The 20,336-nt window shown below is 37.5% G+C and overlaps 1 protein-coding gene across 2 annotated transcripts in view; it reads left to right on the top strand.

The window, feature by feature from the left end:
- Nucleotides 1-15,332, top strand: part of LOC137003451 (NLR family CARD domain-containing protein 3-like) — a 44,789-nt gene extending 29,457 nt beyond the window's left edge. For both annotated transcript variants that reach the window (XM_067363617.1, XM_067363616.1), the window contains exons 8-11: nt 2,655-2,828; nt 4,217-4,390; nt 11,390-11,436; nt 13,908-15,332. In XM_067363617.1, coding sequence (XP_067219718.1) covers nt 2,655-2,828; nt 4,217-4,390; nt 11,390-11,436; nt 13,908-14,467 — 955 coding nt within the window. In that variant the 3' untranslated portion in view covers nt 14,468-15,332. The remainder of the gene's footprint in view (nt 1-2,654; nt 2,829-4,216; nt 4,391-11,389; nt 11,437-13,907) is intronic.
- Nucleotides 15,333-20,336: the final 5,004 nt, after the last annotated feature.

Genomic DNA, 20,336 nt, shown 5'->3' with positions numbered 1-20,336 from the left:
TACTTCAACAAAAATACTTTACAGCTCCCTTTATCAGTCCATTCAAATGTTTCAAATACATAGACACAATATACATTATGGTGCGATAAACCAAAAATAAATAAAGAAACTAACGTTAAACAAAGGGCGCAGCTTGCGCAATCTATCCTCCTTGACTGTCTCGTTAAGATGACGCAGAAGTGCGTTCCAAAAAAGGAGTATTTTTGACCTCTAAGTTACACCCTTCATCCCTTCGAAGATCTCACTCTGGAGGGTAAACCCTTTGAAGGGATTAGGGCATAGGGATGAGCCCCTCCGAATGGAACGCAGGGTCTGACGTAATCTGACCTGGCCACGAACCGTTGCCATGACGATGAGGCAAGTCCCCTGCAAAGACAGCTGTTTGATCGCGCCCGCGCCTCACGCGCACACAACAAAGCACTGGAAACGTGACATCGCAGCTTGTTCGTTACAAAAAATAAAATACAGTTTAAAAAAAAACATATAAAAGGAACAATAGTCCATAGTGCAATCCGTGCCATTCAGCAAGAGCACTGCTCCACTTCACCGAAAGAGAGAGGTATAACACCATGAGAGCAACGCAGGTTTACCTTCAGTTTCGTTTTATATTAATTAGTTTTGGCTTGTTTAGCTACATGGTTGTATATGACTATGGGTCACATAAATAAAAAGGGTTGCGTTAAAAAAAAAGTTTAAAAACCGGTGTATACGCTAATTTATTCAAACGTCTCTCTACCGAACTACCTAGCTTAATTTGCAGAGGACGAAGAGAAAGCACCCGTTTGATAGCCTAAATGAGCCAGTAGTAGAGAAATAATAACTTTTAAGAAATAATCTTTTTCGAGTAACGACCCCCAACTCTGTTGTCCTTGCTGGAGTGTGACGTGATTTGTGACGTGCAGGTGTGATGGATTGCGTACAATCCAATAGGGTATCAGAATTGTATATGTTTATTCTCATCCAACCACAATCAAATCCACTCTATCCGGATGGCGCGATTTACCTGGATAGTTTTTTTTTCAAGCCGGAATGAAAACAAGCCGAAATGAAATAGGAGTAACGAGGCTATTTTTAAAATGTAAGGAGTAGAAAGTACAGATAATTGCGTGAAAATGTAAGGAGTAGAAGTAAAAAGTCGTCTGAAAAATAATTACTCCAGTAAAGTATAGATACCCGAAATTTCTACTTAAGTAAGGTAACGAAGTATTTGTACTTCGTTACTTGACACCTCTGGTTGTTGTATTTGTAATAATATACAATTCACAACATCAACATGCAGATTTACTACAACTGCATAATTTTATTTGAGTTTGCATGAGTAGGCTGTTGCGCATGCAGCGTTGATTATACAAGACACTGTTTCTACATGTTTTGTCAAATAACTGCTTATTTGCTGTGTTTTCCCACTTCTAAATAATAATTATATCAAGAAATATGTATTAGCCTTGTACATGTAGAAATATAAGAGCTTACCTGTCAAATGCAGTCTCTCTCTCGACCAAAGGAACCATTGATGGCTGATCTCGTTTCCATTAGAGCGCTCCTGGCAAGAGCAGCATCATACTTTCACTTTTAAAGTTGTTCCAAACCGCTTCATTCCGTGTCACTGGTGCACAGTCCTCTTCATATACCATTTTAGAAACCAAAACGATACACAAATTTTATATCCACTCGGAAATCTTTCTTCAAAACATGTCCTGTTGTAAGTCGCGTTTTGCCTCAGACTCGCAGGGCAGCAGTGCGTGCGTCAGTTTCGAGGACAATGATTTGTCGAATATCTCAGCAACTGATTGGACTATGAAGTTGATTGACATCTCTTTTTAATGCTGACAACTTCCTCTTCATGGCTGTGCCTGATTTGTATATCATCCGCATCATCCCAGGACTCAGGCAAGTTTGGCATATGGTATGAAGATCTGATAGAGGTCCGGTTTCATCATTTGAGGGGATTTTCTCATTGCAGACATACGCCGACTCAACAGTGGATTATTTAGCAACAAAAGCTCACAGAAATGTAAATTAGCTTATTTGAAAGAAGACATCCTAAGGTAAAAGATGATATAGAGTTTGTGGCTGATTTTACTGTAGATAATCAGTGATCGCAGTGATCATATTTCAATGTGTGTTTATTTCGAAGATAATTGGAACTACTATGTTAAAACATTATAATAAACTATATAGCTGAATTCCTGAGAATGAGAGCTTTCTTATGACATGTGACTTATCCGTTTTGTGAAAAGCATATAAAATACATATTCATATTCATATTTCTTCCCCCTCATCACAGCAGGGGGGCGATGTGGGATGACTATATATTTAAACTTTAATTTATTACTTTGTGTAACATAAAAACAAAAGTCATTATATTCTACGTAAAGCTGAGAATCTAAGCTTTCAAATGGTACCATATATGGAGTTATATTAATGCCAAATGTGTTAGAAAATTAAGTGTAAACGTTATGACGTCACACTGCGGCCCGCCCACGGGCCAGTGCGGGTTAAGAGGTTAAATTCAATAATCATTGAATATATCTGATGGTTTTGATTGCCTCACCTGCATCACTACAGTCAAAGATACTGTCAAAGGTCATCTGTGCTTCAGAACCCTACCTGATAAACCCATTATATGAATGTTTGTTTTGTACACTACACAGGCTACAGTTCTGTAATCTCACCGCTCAGTCCTGTAAGAGTTTGTCTTCAGCTCTACAATCCTCAAACATGTTCCTGAGAGAGCTGGACCTGAGTAACAATGACCTGCAGGATTCAGGAGTGAAGCTTCTTTCTGATGGACTGAAGACTCCAAACTGTCAACTGCAGATACTGAGGTTAATGCTTTTCCATGAAATCACAATAAATGACCATTAAATTTTGTCACTATATGTGACATCTGCTCTCAATTAATTGCCATAACAAGAGACAAAACCAAATTTGCAGGAATGTGATCTCTTCCCCCCCCCCCCTAATGTTTGCATTCTAAAAAAATGATAAGTGACTCAAAACATTGTTTAGGGTGGGGAGATGAGTGGACAGTATGATGATGGAAATCATGACATGGCCTGAAATAGTTACTAAAGATACTGCAAAATTATGTGTTTCAAATACATTTATTAAATGCATGGATTGCTTCCGACATACAAACTGGTAACACAATCTAGGCTGTGTGCGAGACACCCATAGCATCTTAGCCAAAGTCCAAAATTACCACCACACCCCAAATGGCAATTATATGAAATGGTGTTATCTGTCAGTTGGATGGCCTTCTTTTAAGAATTCTAACAATGCATGGCTGAGAGAATGGGATATGGTTTATTATGATTATCAAATTATGAAGGTTGCTATGTATTTTTATAAATATACAGTCTGAAATGTTGCATGTCTGAAATGTTGGACTTTGGCTCAAGCAAGGCTCTGTATTCATTTACACACAAGAATCTCGTGATCCTGTTTTCAGCATTTCAGAGCAGCTCAATTCACAGTAAATACTGCAAACTCCTGCAAGGGAGTTTGGGCCACTTATAACATGGACGTGAAAAAAACAAAAAAAACAAAAAAAAACTTTTTTCCAATTTTTCCATTTTTCCAATTTTGTCTTCTAAGCAATTGTGAAGCATTAATTTGTGTCACTATTTGTTATTAGCTCTCTGTGGTTTTCTGCTAAAAAAAAAAAAGCTTTATTTATTTTAAATTTAAAAGTTATTTAATAAAGTTTTTAAAGGTATTTAAGAGAAATGAATAAAGATTTTATTAGCAACTAGAATTCACTGCATTTGAACTATTTATAAATAATATTTTATTGTAAAATATGCACAAATTCCCTCAAAGGACTTTGTCAATTTTGTTGTCATCATATTCAATTAAAAATTGAATGAATCACATAAACTGTATTTTCAATTGAAAAAAACAATGAAATTTGAAAAAAGTTAGGTTATTTAAGTTTCTTAAATGGTTAAACATATATGATGCCTACTGAATGGCTGAAATAGATATAAATGATTGAAAAATATATATAATGCACACAAGTATAAATGTCTGTTAAATTTACTACCTTAATAAAAGTAAATGAATACCTTTACTCTAGTACATTTCCACAGACACTTTTGTTAATTTTGTGACTGAATTTACAGAAAATACCTGCAAATGCAAAAGTGTTTGATAGTGACTGATCTGATTGTCAAACTAATATCATGTTTGCTGTTGCTGTGTGTGTTTGTAGGCTCTCTGGCTGTATGGTGACAGAGGAAGGCTGTGGTTATGTTTCTTCAGCTCTGAGTTCAAACCCCTCACACCTGAGAGAGCTGGATCTGAGCTACAATCACCCAGGAGATTCAGGAGTCAAGCTGCTCTCTGACAAACTCAACCATCCAAACTACAGACTGGACAAACTCAAGTATGTCAAGCTGGAGGAATTTTGTAACAAGCTTAGCTTTAGTTATACTTGGAGATATTCAATGCTTGAATCTGATTGGTTGACAAACGTTCTAAGGTGTGCAGTTACTTTCCAGTAAACACACAGCTACAGTTGTTCTAAGCAGGTCTTGACCGCTTTTACAGTTCAATATCACTTTGCAAAAATATTGAAAAATGATATCAAATGTCCTTACAACCTACAACAAAACAACTAAAACCCACAAAGAAAATGATCACACAAATAATCTAACAAACAACAGGTTAAAATTACAAATTATTTCCATGATTTTACCATATAATTATGTTTTATTTTCTGTGGAAAACATACACTTTTTCTTAGGGCTGTCGCAGTGAAGGAATTTCCTTTGCAGGGATTTTGTGTGGCTCAACATCACAATATTTATAATAAAACACTGATTCATTTATGAATGAAACAAGGGGTCTCATTCACTAAGCATGCATATGCAAAAATTTGTGTGTGAAATCTGCGTACGAATGTTTACACAAACAAATCATGATTCATCAACATTTGCTCTTAAATGAATTCTAAATTTATGAAAAAATGTGAAATGCAAAAATCACATTCATAAATATGTGACTTGACCTGAAGAAGGACAGATGAAGGTATTCGCAAATGCTCATCGAAATCTCTGTCTATTTAGGCTTGTTCAGTGCAAATCTATGGTGCCTCTGTACCTGACCTAAGCGGGACAGATATGTTACCTTCTCCACAACACAACATTCATGTTTTGTCCAGCTCCCACCTGCATAAATGTATTAATATATTTTTTCAGTATATATGTCCTTGAAATACATGAAATAGTTTGAAGTGTCACCTAGCCACAATCTATAACGCTTCCAATACTTTATTTGTTAATAAAGAATAAACATTCACAAACCATTGTTAATTTAACATAAAAGCAAGCATAGGCTATGTGTACATGGTTTGGCATGGCAGAATGTACACAAAGATCTCTCCCTTTATAAAAAAGCTGACATCTGAGTTCACTGCAATCTCACAAAACTTCGTTATAATCAATGAAGCTGACTGAACAATGAATCATTTATAATGTCTACACTTTGTTATAATTAACTTTCGAACAAGATGGCGCCGCGCATAGCAGCCACAGTGCTTAGCTCTTCAGTGTTTGTACTGTTTTTGTTAGTTTTTCCTGTTTTTCAAACACAATCAGTTTTACCAGGGATGAACTGCTGAACATTCAGCAGTACACACCACAAAATCTTTTACCGGATTTCGATTATTCAGACGTTTTGTTGAATGTTGTAGTCGCCGGCGCCCTCGTGAAGCTCAGACAGCGCAGATTAAGAACACCGCTGCCTAGCATCCATCTGGTGAATCTCCGCTCTCTGCCCAACAAAACAGACAAACTCCTTCTGCTCTCCCGGACAAATAAGGATTTTTCGAACTTGGCTGCTCTGTGCTTCACGGAAACCTGGCTGAACGACGCCATTCCGGACAGCGTGTTTAAGCCTGCCGGGCTTTCAGCTGTTTAGATCAGATCACGACGCAGAATCAACGGGGAAATCATGCTGTGGCGGGACGTGCTTTTACATCAACGAAAGGTGGTGTTCAGATTTAACTGTGTTAAAGAAGATGTGCTGTCCAGATCTTGAAACACTCTTCATTAACTGCAAACCGCTCTATTCGCCGCGGGAGTTTTGCTCGTTCATTCTGGTGAGCGTCTACATTCCTCCGCAAGCGCACGTGAGCTCGGCTTTACAGTTACTCGCTGATATGATCACAGAGAGCGAGTAACAACACCCGGACTCTGTTTTAATCATTCTCGGGGACTTTAATAAAGCGATTCTCTCTCTGTGAACACGATTTTCAAAGTAGTCGGGTCACTGTTCTTTTCACACTGCATGACTATCTTGGCCAGCATTCAGTCGCTGCTGTGTTCAAACTGCACGATTGATCGGCGACAGAAGGTTTCACATTGCATGACTTTACAATAGGAAGAATCGCCGACAACTCTCTGTCTGGCACGCAAACTACATTTCACAACCAAACACACGCGAGACCTGACAAGGAAACAACGCGCGCAAGACCAGAGTTCTCACGTGAGACTGGCCCTGCGTCTCAATCAGCTCCCTAGCTCCCTAGGTAGTGAATCAGTACATAATGAAAGCGAATGTGGCTGATACTCTGATTAGTGCCCTGACTACTGAACTAGGGAGCTGATTGAGACACACGGTGGGATTATTATTAAAAATAGTAGCCCGCATGAAGCTTGAAATACAAATTGCCTGTGCGCTGATTTGCAGCGAAAACAATACAAAGAAAAGAAGAATATGGAGGAGGAAATGTTTGGGGAGACGCGAAGAACAAGGATTGTGTGTTCTGCAATGACAGTTGGAGCTAAATACATAACTTTTCAATGTGCTGCTGTTGCGGATGGTCAAGCAAATGTTTGTGCTTTGCTTCTGTATGATAGAATTGTAATGTTTATGTGTGTACGAAGCCATGCTTGCTGATATTTTGGTCTATAACTCCTCCCCGAACTCCCCGCTGCTCTGTATCTTGCTCTCTCATTGGCTGTTAGTCATCGCCGATCTAGTTTTCAGTCAGAACACTTTTCACACACAGAAGGATTTTGAATCGCCGACAGGTCCAGATATTTAGCATGCCAAATATCTCACGGGTGTTGGCGACTAGTCGGCGATTCTCTCAGATCGCGTCTTTGCTCATTCACACTGTGTGATTGTCACTCGCGTGAACGAGAACCGATTTGCCTGTGATTTTGGGCATTTGTCGGCGATTTCTCAAAACCTGTCAGCGAGCCAAAATCGGGGCTAAAATCGTGCAGTCTGAACTCGGCTTTACTTGTCCCACCAGAGACAGTAATATACCAATAGACCATTGTTACACAGCAATAAAGGATGCATATCACTCTGTCTCACGGGCAGCTTTGGGGGTCTCTGATCACTGTCTAGTTCATCTCATACCTCAAAATCACCATTCACACCTCCAACAACCCCCCTCTCCCCCACTCCTCCACTTCAGTTCAGTGAAGATGACATGTGCCAGGTCTTCAGAAAGAACAAGAGAAGAAAGGCAACAGGCCCAGACAGTGTTTCACCAGCCTGTCTGAAAACCTGCGCTGACCAGCTGGCCCCCATCTTCACACAGATCTTCAACAGATCACTGGAGCTGTGCAAAGTCCCCTCATGCTTCAAACGCTCCACCATCATCCCCGTCCCAAAGAAACCCAAAATTACTGGACTAAATGACTACAGACCTGTGGCTCTAATGTCTGTGGCCATGAAGTCATTTGAAAGACTGGTTCTGGCTTATCTGAAGGACATCACTGGACCCTTACTGGACCCCCTGCAGTTTGCTTACCGAGCAAACAAGTCTGTGGATGATGCAGTCAATATGGGACTGCATTATGTTCTCCAGCATCTGGACAGACCAGGGACCTATGTGAGGATCCTGTTTGTGGACTTCAGTTCTGCTTTTAACACCATCATCCCATCACTCCTCCAGCCCAAACTAACTCAGCTCTCCATGCCCACCTCTGTCTGTCAGTGGATCACCAGCTTCCTGACAGACAGGCAGCAGCTAGTGAGGCTGGGAAAATTCTCATCCAGCACCCTCACCATCAGCACCGGCGCCCCTCAGGGCTGTGTTCTCTCCCCACTGCTCTTCTCCCTGTACAACGACTGCACCTCTAAAGACTCCTTTGTCAAGCTCCTGAAGTTTGTGGATGACACCACACTGATCGGCCTCATCCAGAACGGTGACGAGTCTGCTTACAGACTGGAGGTTGAACAGCTGGCTGTCTCCAGAGTGAGAAAAAGGGCAAAGAAGATCACTCTGGACCCCTCACATCCAGCACACTCCCTCTTTGAACTGTTGCCATCTGGTCGACGCTACAGAGCTCTGAGCACCAGAACGACCAGACACAGGAACAGTTTCTTCCCTCAAGCAATCCATCTCATGAACACTTGACAAACACGGAACACACAACACTATTACACATTATTTACTTAAAACGCTTATTTATATTTCAAATTTGCACACCTAACTGTACATACAAATTGTCTATATTATATATTGTTTTTTGCTTTTTTTGCACTTTGTCTATCTTGTAAATTTGTATATTATTATTTTATTCTCTTTATTACGTGTCTTGTCTTGTCGCTGTCACTCTGTTGCACTGTGGAGCTTCTGTCACTAAAACAAATTCCTAGTATGTGTAAACAACATACCTGGCAATAAAGCTCTTTCTGATTCTGATTCTGATTCTGATTTGAGGATTCACCAGCAGAATGCAGCACTGAGCAAAAACTCTGGTGTTTTGAGCAGTGGATGGATCCTAACTTACATGCATATTAAAATTGTACTTTGGATTTGGGCTCATTTGTTTGTTAGATATATACTATCATATACAGGTTTACAAAATAAGCACTGCTCAGGTTGCATAATTTCTTGAAGAACGATGATGGAGAGCAGATCATTCAGAAGAAGTGTAAAGTATTTGAGTAAGTGTAATTAGTTACTGTACTCAAGTATCTTTTTGGCTACTTTGTAGTTGTACTGAGTATTAAAGATATTGGCAACTTTTACTCTCTTCTTGACTACATTTTTGAACAAGTAAATGTACTTTTTACTCCACTACATTTGTGATGAGTAATGCAATTACACACTACATTTTTCATGGCACCTAACTTTTTCTGCAGCAGTTTGTTTCTGATATAAAGAAGCGATATCACCATCTAAGGGTGTATCTTGTACGCTTTGCTTTTACTCACCCAAACTTGTCAACAAGGATACTTTACGTGAATGTGAGTGCATTAGCAGGTAGTTGCTGATCACAGGTGTTTGATTTTTGAGATGAGGAAATGACTGCAGCTGGTGATGAGGCACAAACCAGCACATACAGTAGACTTTGACTATTTAATTTGACTTAACATCGTTTTATTTATTCACTATATTGACAAGAACTTTTTCAAGGATATTAGTTTTCTTATGGCCTCTTTGTGCACTTGAGCTTAACTGAGACTTGAGAGTTTGTAGACGTTTAAAAAGTTGTCGACCTTGATTTATTGCAATATCAATGTGTTCAGTTTTATTTTGATTTTAGAAAATAAACTTGATTTCTCATCTTACAAATCAGTTGTTTCTTATTTTCAGCATGAGTAAATTGGTGGAATTGGAATTGGTGACTTTGTAACTTATAGTGGAGTCATTTTCGATGTAAGGTATCTGTACTCTGGTTTTCAGGTACTTTTTACACCTCTGGCAGTTCCAACCATGTCCCGCCTCTTTGCACATTTTCAGTTATCCAGGAGTGACGTGTGGTGATGTGCTTGTCACAGACTGTGTTGGTAGATCTCACACAAACAAGAAGGGAATGAAGATAAGGCAGTCTTTAATAAATCCACAGGCATAGGAACCGGAACATAACACACATCCATACATAGACAAGACCCGACAACAAATTAACAGAAACAAGAGAACTAAATACACAGATGAATTAACTAATACTGACGAACAGCTGTGAGGAACGTGATGAGTGTCTTGTTTCCCGCCACAATCAGTTACCATGGACAAAGGAAACACATGTGACTGAAGATATCAAACTAAAACTCAGTGAAAAGGAAACTAACTGAACAGAACCGTGACATTACGCCCCCTCCGGGAAGGCGTGTCTTTGCGCCGTGGAAAGATGAAGACATACAGAATGATAGATGATGGAGGTTCTGGAGGAGGATGAGGATGTGAAGAAGGACTGGAGAGAAGGGGAGGTGGCAGGATGGCAAAAGCAGGCAGGTCAGCAGATGAAGCAGGTGGTGGTTCTGGAGGAGGACGGCCAACCGGGAGTGGGCGGAAACAAAAAGTCCAGGGTGGTGCACGAGGTGGTGATGGACAGGTGATGGCCTTGAACAGGAACAGGCAGGTGGTGACCCAGGCCACAGCCAGAACTGTGCTCCACGGTGGCATTGCTGGAGGGAGGAGCCATGATGGATGGAGTCCAGATGGTAACAAGGGGATGACAGGAAGCAATGACGGCGAGGATGGAGCCCACCGCACAGCTGAAGAGCCGAGGTGGTGGAGAGATGACGAAGATCCAGGTGGCCGCGACGGAGCCGCAGCGAGATTTAATTAAAATAGTTCCCCAACTTATTTAGTATGATTGAAAAAGTGACTGATTTCACTGATTTCTAGCTCTCCTTAAGGGGGTGTTGGTCAAAACACAGTAATCCAATCAGCTTCATCTATTGGAGGTTTATTTGTTCTTAACACAATGCTAATTTTTATCCAGGCTGTACACAACACATTGTGCATATACATATGCAGGAATATATATGGGTTTGTGTATGTGTGTGTTTGGTCTACAATAGAAAGAGAATAAAGAATAAAGAATTTAACTTGCATGTCTCAAGTATTATCCAAACACATTATTTAAATGAACATAATCTTTGATCAATTTGATGCATCCTTGCTGTAAACATTTTATACATTCTGAACCATTGAATGGTAGAATATAATGAAATGTTTTATAAAACAGAACAATGCATCCTGGATACGACTGCATCAGGACATTAAATAGACCATAAATCAATCCTCTGGGATACATCAGTAGATCTCTGCATGATCTTTGAACTTCTGGATCCTATTCTCTTTCCATCATCACGGTCTCCAGCATTACAGAGTCATGATTTAATAGAAGTTTCCACTTTGGATGCTGTGGCCTGGATGTTTATTGTTCCAACATCTGAAGTGAGAAGAAAACAGTTAATGTGCAAATATAAAAACACAACAAGGGTTGTCCCAAGTGCAAAGTATACACTTGTGTTTTCCTACTGTTAGGACATTTCCACCTAATTCTACCTCATATATTCACTACCATTTTGATGAATTTTAACAGAAAATTCAAAAATTACCTCAGAAATCTAAAAAACTTGAAAACTTGTGTCTGTGTGTGAATGTGACACTGTGTGTGTTTTCTAGTGTGGATCATGGAGGAGAGATCAGGATTAGAGCAGGAATACGCAAATGTAAGTACACAAACACACACACACACACACGTACATTCAAACACTGTAGCTGGCTTGTGCGTCTTCTCAACGTACATGTTGAAGACACTGTTTTCTGCTCTGCAAAAGCAAATTCTCTTTTTAATGATTTAAATGATTGCTTTTCAAATCTCTGTGAGGTCTAAATGAGATTTACAAAACACCATTAAAGATTGGACAATAGCCACTTTATTTGGACCAACTTGCTCCTCAGAATCATTATTATTTTGATCATTATAATTATGAATGTATATATTTTCTACTGGGTGGTGATGATCCTAGGATTGGGTGGGATTTGAGTTGAAAATGTTAATGGTGACAAATAACATGAGTGTGAAGTTGGTTTGTACCATTTCGTTTTGCTCTGAAAAAGCTGGTCCAGTAAAATGAAGTAGGTGTAACGTCTGGAGAAAGCAGGCTGAGATACGGATCTACGTAGGGTTTTTTAATAAAGAAACTAATATACAAACAATAAGCAACATGGAGACTAATAAACAAAAGCATGAGGGAAACAGACCATCACATTCAACAACTGTTAATGTTGTGGTTATTTCAGCAAACAGTTTGTAAATTCAGCTTAACAGCATGCAATAAATGCAGGTCCTTGAATAAGTACTGTTTTAGTAAGTGTGCTCTAGATCTTATTTGTGCAGCACACCTCTCTTTTAGTTTTATAACTGGATTGATGACATTTGCTCATTAATTCATGCACTGCTCTCACGTAGACCAATTATGAACATGTGTATGTGTTCTTGTGGGAAACTGCAGAAGGCAAATAAAAAGGATAATTTAAAAAATAGCTTTAAAGCCTGGATCCCATAAATTAAGGACAAAGCTTTTTTCTCTTTAAAGGTGCCGTAGAACGTCTTTTTAAAAGATGTAATATAAGTCTAAGGTGTCCCCTGAATGTGTCTGTGAAGTTTCAGCTCAAAATACCCCATAGATTTTTTTTTTATTAATTTTTTGAACTGCCTGTTTTGGGGCGTCATTAAATATGCGCCGATTCAGGCTGCGCGGCCCCTTTAAATTCTCCTGCTCCCCGCCCACGGAGCTCGCGCTTGCCTTGAACAGTGCATAAACAAAGTTTACACAGCTAATATAACCCTCAAAATGGATATTTACAAAGTGTTCGTCTTGCAGCATGTCTAATCGCGTAAGTATAGTATTTATTTGGATGTTTACATTTGATTCTGAATGAATTTGAGGCTATGCTCCGTGGCTAAAGCTAACATTACACACTGTACTGTTGGAGAGATTTATAAAGAATGAAGTTGTTTATGAATTATACAGACTGCAAGTGTTTAAAAAATGAAAATAGCGACACTCTTGTCTCCGTGAATATAGTAAGAAATGATGGTAACTTTAACCACATTTAACAGTACATTAGCAACATGCTAACGAAACATTTAGAAAGACAATTTACAAATATCACTAAAAATATCATGTAATCATGGATCATGTCAGTTATTATCACTCCATCTGCCATTTTTCGCTATTGTTCTTGCTTGCTTATCTAGTCTGATGATTCAGCTGTGCACAGATCCAGACGTTAATACTGGCTGCCCTTGTGTAATGCCTTGAACATGGGCTGGCATATGCAAATATTGGGGTCATACATATTAATGATCCTGACTGTTACATAACAGTCGGTGTTATGTTGAGATTCGCCTGTTCTTCGGAGGTCTTTTAAACAAATGAGATTTATATAAGAAGGAGGAAGCAATGGAGTTTGAGACTCACTGTATGTCATTTCCATGTACTGAACTCTTGTTATTTAACTATGCCAAGGTAAATTCAATTTTTAATTCTAGGGCACCTTTAAATATGTTTTTGAACTTTTTAATAGTTCTAAGGAATTTTAATGGAAGTAAAATTAATTCACTAAGAAACTCATGAAAGTGATATCAGTGTCTTGCATGAATTGGGTGTTAACTTTAAAAATGATAATGCTTTTAAAGGGGTAGTTCATTACTTTGACGAGAAAACACTGATAAATAATTACAGACCATCAAAAACAGTGATAGACTTCGACTTTTCTATCAAGCGCATCATTGGAGCTTTAAGATTTCCGAACCACAGATGAGATTCTGTATGACAGGATAAGAATAATAAATCAAGTTCAGATTTGCTTCTGTAATACGAATTTGTGAAAAATCCTAAATTAATTTGTCAGACCTGAACTTAAGTTTCTGTAATAGATCCAGACGATTGCAAAGCATGCTGGGAACTAAAAATCCCCTGCCCAGTTTCAGTTCATTCAACACAAATGGATGAACTTCAGTTTCACATATTTAACTGGATTTTACACAATTAAATTAGGACAAAATGTTCATAACTGTGTGGTTTTGACTAATTAAGTACATTTAACAAGCAGCAGAAATCATTTTCACAGTGTAGATTAAAGATCAGACAGATTGATAATTCCTGATTGTGATGTGTTTTTTCTCCATCAGATTCCCATCGGCTCACTCTGGATCTGAACACAGTGAATAAACTCCTCCTTCTGTCTGAGAGCAAAAGAGTGATTACACGCACTGTCACACCACAGTCGTATCCTGATCATTCAGACAGATTTAATTATCATCAGGTGTTGTGTAGAGAGAGTGTGTGTGATCGACGCTGTTACTGGGAGATTGAGTGGAGTGGACATGTGCATATATCAGTGTCATATAAGAACATCAGCAGGAAGGGACGGGGTTATGAGTGTTGGTTTGGATATAATGATCAGTCCTGGAGTTTGACCTGCTCTTCCTCCAGTTACTCATTCTGGCATAATAAGATAAAGACTGATCTCCCTGTAAAGCCCATCAGCAGCAGGAGAACAGTAGTGAATGAAGAGGATCACTATAGAACAGGAGTGTTTGTGGATCACAGTGCAGGAACTCTGTCCTTCTACAGCGTCTCTGGAGACACAATGATCCTCATCCACACAGTCCAGACCACATTCACTCAACCGCTCTATCCTGGGTTTTGGGTTTATTATTATGAATCATCAGTGAAACTGTGTAGATGAATCAGAACAGACTGTAGAAAGACTCTACCCATAATGCTTTGAGCTCATGATGAATCAGTGACAGTGAGATGTTATAGAGTCTATTCATTACATTAATACTGTCAGTGAAATATCACGTCAGAATAAATGTGTAAGAGACACATCAATCTCTTATTACTGTCAAAATTACCTTCAGTTGAAAAGTGTCTTTCACAAACATGATTCATGAAGAACATGTTATTGTCATAATTCATGCGATTATTCTCTAGTGTTTCTGCTCAAATAATAAAACATGACAAATTAACTTGAGATCAGATTTTAATTGATGAATATTTGAAATGTCTGAATACTATGATTCATCAACTGCATGTGAAATATGATCCATTTCTGACATTTAATAATACCTTAATTACTAAAAAATACATGATCTGATTATTTATATTATTTTTGATCAATGTAGTTCACTAATGTAACATTATAGTGTTTCCATTTGACTGTAGGCTTTTATGAGATAATATTCAATTCATGTTCATTCTGTAACAAAAGAGTATGGATATTTAATGTCAAATATACTTTTTATTTTAAAATTCAAAATAAACATTAAAGTGCAACACATACTTCTCATATAAAAGTCATTGGTAACACTTTACAGTAAGGTTTCATGTCTTTAGTTTTATTTTTAAGTTTATTTTCAGTTTCTTTCCAGGTAAGTTTTTTTGGGCTCAAGAAGTTGGACTGGTTTTAAGCGGTCTTCATTGCTATGGTAACTTACACAACATGCCTAACCTGCTCCGGAGCAGGTTTTATTCTGGTTTAGAGATCGCAAAACCAAACTGGACCAATCAGCTGTGAGTAAAGTGACATGTATCTGATGCAATAAAGCCACTCCCCCTGCATCTCTTGCTCCATTTTTTTTTCTCGCATACTAAGCACTCACATCACTTCTTTTTGCATCACTTCATCACTTTTTTATTGTATCATTTGGTACATAAAACATTGAGTCACCTACTGCATTTTCTGACCATTTAGCTTCAAGATTATGTTAAGTTATGGGTTGGGTTCGGGTTAGGGCCGGCAGGCCTACATAAAAGGGGAGGTAGAGTAGAGCGTTTTCACATTTGGCTCCTAAACTCTGGAATAGCCCTCTTGACACTGTTCAGGGCTCAGGCACGCCCTCCCAGTTTAAACTATTAAAGACATCTCATTAAAGCATCTCAATCCTTGTACTCCAGTTATATCAGATTTAACTCAAATGATTATCTTTGTTTGAATTATGAACAGCAGCTACGCTAATTATTCTCTATCTGCGTTTCGGAATGCCTATCCTGAAGTAACTAGAGATTACGCCAGATCCAGACTCTAATGAAGACTTCAGATGACCAACACCTATGAAAAGATGAAGATACCCCTGTGAGGACTCCAGATGACATCAGATCTGGACCATCATACCAAATGATCACATTATCATTGCTTTAAAATTCACACAAATTTTGCTTAAATGCATATATGATATTTGTAAATGCTATAATTTGATCTTAACTGTACTTTCTGATATTATCTATTATTAGAGACTATTCTGGTTTTGTAACATAGAAACATGCATTTTCTGTAAAGCTGCTTTGAAACAATATTTATTGTGAAAAGCGCTATACAAATAAATGTGAATTGAATTGATTGAGCTTCACTAGTGGCTTATACCCAGTGTTCTTATCTATCAGCATGCAATTTTCAGACATTTATACTGTACCGTTTTGAAGTTATGGTCCCATGAAGTTGACATGTGACAGTTGAAAGAGCCATTGCATTATTGACCCATATGGAGGCGCTATATCTCAGCTGTTCTTGATAGTGTGTTGAAAGTTTCACTGGGGGTGTATTCCTAGTGTCATTGGTTATCACCATGCAAACATTTAGACCTTTTTACTGTAACATTTTGAAGTTATTGTCCCATGAATTTGACATGTGACAATACATTTTAATGACAGGGTTCCTATACATTTTCCATTTCAAAATTCCATACTTTTCCAGACCCAAATTTCCAGACCTCCCTCCAAATGATTTTTCAGACCATATTTAACATATATTGTTCATTCAGAATTATTTTTGATAAATAGCACAGTCATGTGTAATATTTTTATTTTCTGTTTTTCATTAGTTTTCTCAAAATGATAACATGGGCTTACATGATAAGAAGAAACCTAAAACAACCTGCATATATTCACCTCTGACACATGACTTTGATACAGTAAATTTGTCCTGATGTTGCATGATCACCAAACAGCAAAGTACAGTCTGATTTAGATCATTGCTCTCTTATCTGTTGCTGGTTTGAGTTCCACACATACATTAAATTTAGTGAAGTTCAAAGAGACTCGCTTATGGTAAATAATTCATTCAGTAAGTTGTGTTCAACAATCAAACAATCACCAAATTTTTACTATGAAAACACAGTATTTTATTCAGATCCAACACACCTGTCTGTAATTATCAAGTGCTCATGAAGAACTTAATTAGTCTGTTCAGTTGTGTTTGATCATGGTTAGAGCTGAACTGTGCAGGAAGGTAGATCTCCAGGAACAGGATTGGGCACCCCTGATTCACAAGCTGTTTTATTGATGTTTTGACATGGTTGAAAAACTGATTACATGAGACATGATATGGATTTCTTATTATTTAACATTCCTTCTGATGTTCATTCATGTTTATTTAATTCTGTAGCTAGTAGTAAAGCAGAAGAGATGATCGGTTCACATGTGCTTCTCGCTGCTGCTTCGCTTGAACTGAACGGTGATCTGTCACACATTAAAGAGCGCCAAAACTGTGATTACTGTTGGAATTTCATAATAAAATGGAAGGAAATTTGAAAGCTAAGACTTTGTTTCTGTCATGTACAGAAGACAACATGGGTATGATCTTTCACAAAGTATATTTACAATGGTAGCAGAGGACAGATGCATTATGCAGGTGAGTTGATGAGAGAGAGATGGTTTGCTGGAACTTATCTTTTCAGTAACAGTCTCTTTGTCTTCACAGGAGAGGATGAGTTGCAGTCTGGAGAATGAAGCAGCCGATGAAGATGGGTCAGGAACATGGAGAGTCCGGTATGTGAACAGGTGAGTATCAACGAGACCAGACAATGAGGTGAGTGAAGAGGGCTGCTCATATATGGTGAGGTGATTAGCAGGTGTGTCCAGTTATAATTATGGTGACTGTGAAGGAGTGTGTGGCAGATGGTGTCGCCTCCGTGACATTGTCATATCAGAAGTAACAAAGCACAAAACTTAATATGATTTATTGGATAGGAGGTCTGCTACAAAGCATAGACTAAAAGATCAAGTCTTGGGATTTAAGAAATTAGAATAAGTAAGAATCAAAAATCTTATTTTATCTTTCATTTAATAGCACAGCGAGGCAAGCATGCAGAGTTACATTCATTGACATTTTCTTAATGAAATTTTTTCTTATTATGAATGTTGAAAACAGTTGTGCTGCTTAAACTTTTTTGTGGAAAACATGATACATTCAGTATACTTTGATAAATTATTTCAATTAGAAATATTTTGTAATATTGTAAATGTCTTTACTGTCAAGTTTTGATCAATATTAAAACTTGTAAGTAGTAATAAAAGTATTAATTTCTTTTAAAAATACTTTTGAAAAGTAATGCACAATATATAAATTATTTAAATTAGAAGACTTTTGATCACTACTACAGTATATTTACAAAAATGAAAACTGACAACTGTGATGTCAAATAATAATCACAAAATAAAATATTTCCACATTTAAACTTAAAAACTTAAGTTCAGTTGCTGCCTTACATTTTTAATAATTATATCAGCTTTGCTAGTCAATTCAACTTAAGTTATATTAAACAGACTTGAAAAAAGAGCTTAATTAAAAGAGTTTAATCTCGTAAAACTTATAAAAATTGCGTAAATTATTTTGATGGGTTGAAGTAATGTAAAAATATATGTGGCCATGCTCATGATCATATCATGTTTTACAGTATACCTTCAGAAGAAAATAAAACAGTTTTGCCATCATTGGTTTGTCTCCAAAAAAATTAAATTTCATAACTTTTCTCTCCAAGTTTCTTCATCAATAAACAAGAAGAAGGTTTGTGCGAGCGTTGAGGATCAGTGGGTGAGATAAATATGTGAAGTGAGCTTCTGCTACATCAGACAATGCCACCATAATCTCATCTCTGTTCTCTTCAATCCCAGTAGGCCTCGGTACAGGAGTCCTCAAGTTCATATTGTTCATCAGCTAAAAGAGAGAGACCAAACAAACATCTGCTGAATACTTCTGATCTGCACTTACTAGTCAAACTGACATATAGATGTTAAAGAATTCTGCAAAAATTCATAATGTAAAAGTTAATAACCTGAAGAAACCCCTCAAAGTTGATGGCGCCGCACTGATGAGTGTCTGCAGCGTCAAACATCGCTCTGCGCTGCTCAGGAGAACAGTCCACCTGAAAGATCTCCAGCAGCTCATCGCTGTCCCAGAGTTCATGATGGAAACAAGAGAGATTATTAATACTTATTTTATTCAAATAATCTGATATATTAGTGACTTGTGGAGAATTAAATCTTGTGATGTTAGAGAGTGCTGCCCCCTAGAGTTGAAATGTGTTACTCACTCAAGTGTCAGTCCTGAAAAGATCTCTGTCTGTGTTCAGCTTTGGGAACTGAAAGTAAGAGTTCACTTACAGGGCACAGAAGTGGAGAAGATACTTGTAATCTTCGGTAACAACCTCAAAATGAAATCTAGGGTTCGAGATGTCTCTAGAAGTCCACTGGGAGTATTTCTCCTTCAACTTCTCCACCACTCCACTCCAGTAACGTCTGTACACTGAAGAACCCACAGCTTAGACCTATGATGGAACTCTAGATCTGCATTGGTTGCAAAACAGAAAGTGTGAGGCAAACTTCTAAATGTCTTTAAAGGATTAGTTCACTTTCAAATAAAAATTTCCTGATCATTTACTCACCTCCATGTCATATAGGATGTTCATGTCTTTCTTAAGTCGAAAAGAAATGAAAGTTTTTGATAAAAACATTCCAGGATTTATCTCCATATAGTGGACTTCACTGGCCTCCAGACGGTTGAAGGTCAAAATTAGTTTTAATGCAGCTTCAAAGGGCTTTAAACGATACCAGATGAAAAAAATACAACTGTATATGCTTTATAAGCAAAATATCGCCTTGAACGTACTTCTGGTTTCTGTATTCTTCAAAAAGCTTATGCTTTTCAGGGGGAAAATATGTTTTATAGCATTTAAAAACGAAGTGAAGTGTTCTATTAATCAATATTGCCCTCAAACAAAAAACTATTTGAATTTTACAAGCAAGAATTCTTATTTGAAATGTTGTATTTTATTAATATTTGTTTTTGATATTTTCTTCAATAAATATAAGAAAATTAAATAAAGCCGAGACCATACACTGGCTTATTGTTAATGTTATGATACGACGATGATAATTATTGTTACTGTTTTTTTCCAAGCATTTAATAATAATTTAAAAAAATAAAGCAAGGAAAACATCCTTAGCTTATTAAATAAGTTTTAATTACTCTAATTACTAAAATCTGTAAATTCAATAAACACTTTGTAATAAACTGAACTCTATTTCCTAAGCTAATGCAGTTGTTTTCAGAAGTTTACAGTCATTTCCATATTTTTCTGTATAGACCATGAGTGATGATGATCATGTTATCCAGTGTGATTTCAGAATGTTTCATCGAAGGTCACATGATCAATGCCAATCTGCTCGTACATTTGGTTGACTCTTGGTAAAATATTTCTACACATTTCTAAAAATGAAAATACATAAAACACCTGGATGATGCTGTAAACTAGTATTTGGATCTTTATAATTTTTGG

This window comes from Chanodichthys erythropterus, chromosome 16 (assembly GCF_024489055.1).
Source record: "Chanodichthys erythropterus isolate Z2021 chromosome 16, ASM2448905v1, whole genome shotgun sequence".
Classification (NCBI taxonomy): Eukaryota; Metazoa; Chordata; class Actinopteri; order Cypriniformes; family Xenocyprididae; genus Chanodichthys; species Chanodichthys erythropterus.
Note: the sequence above shows the minus strand (reverse complement) of the source record. Positions and strands in the feature narration are given on the sequence as shown.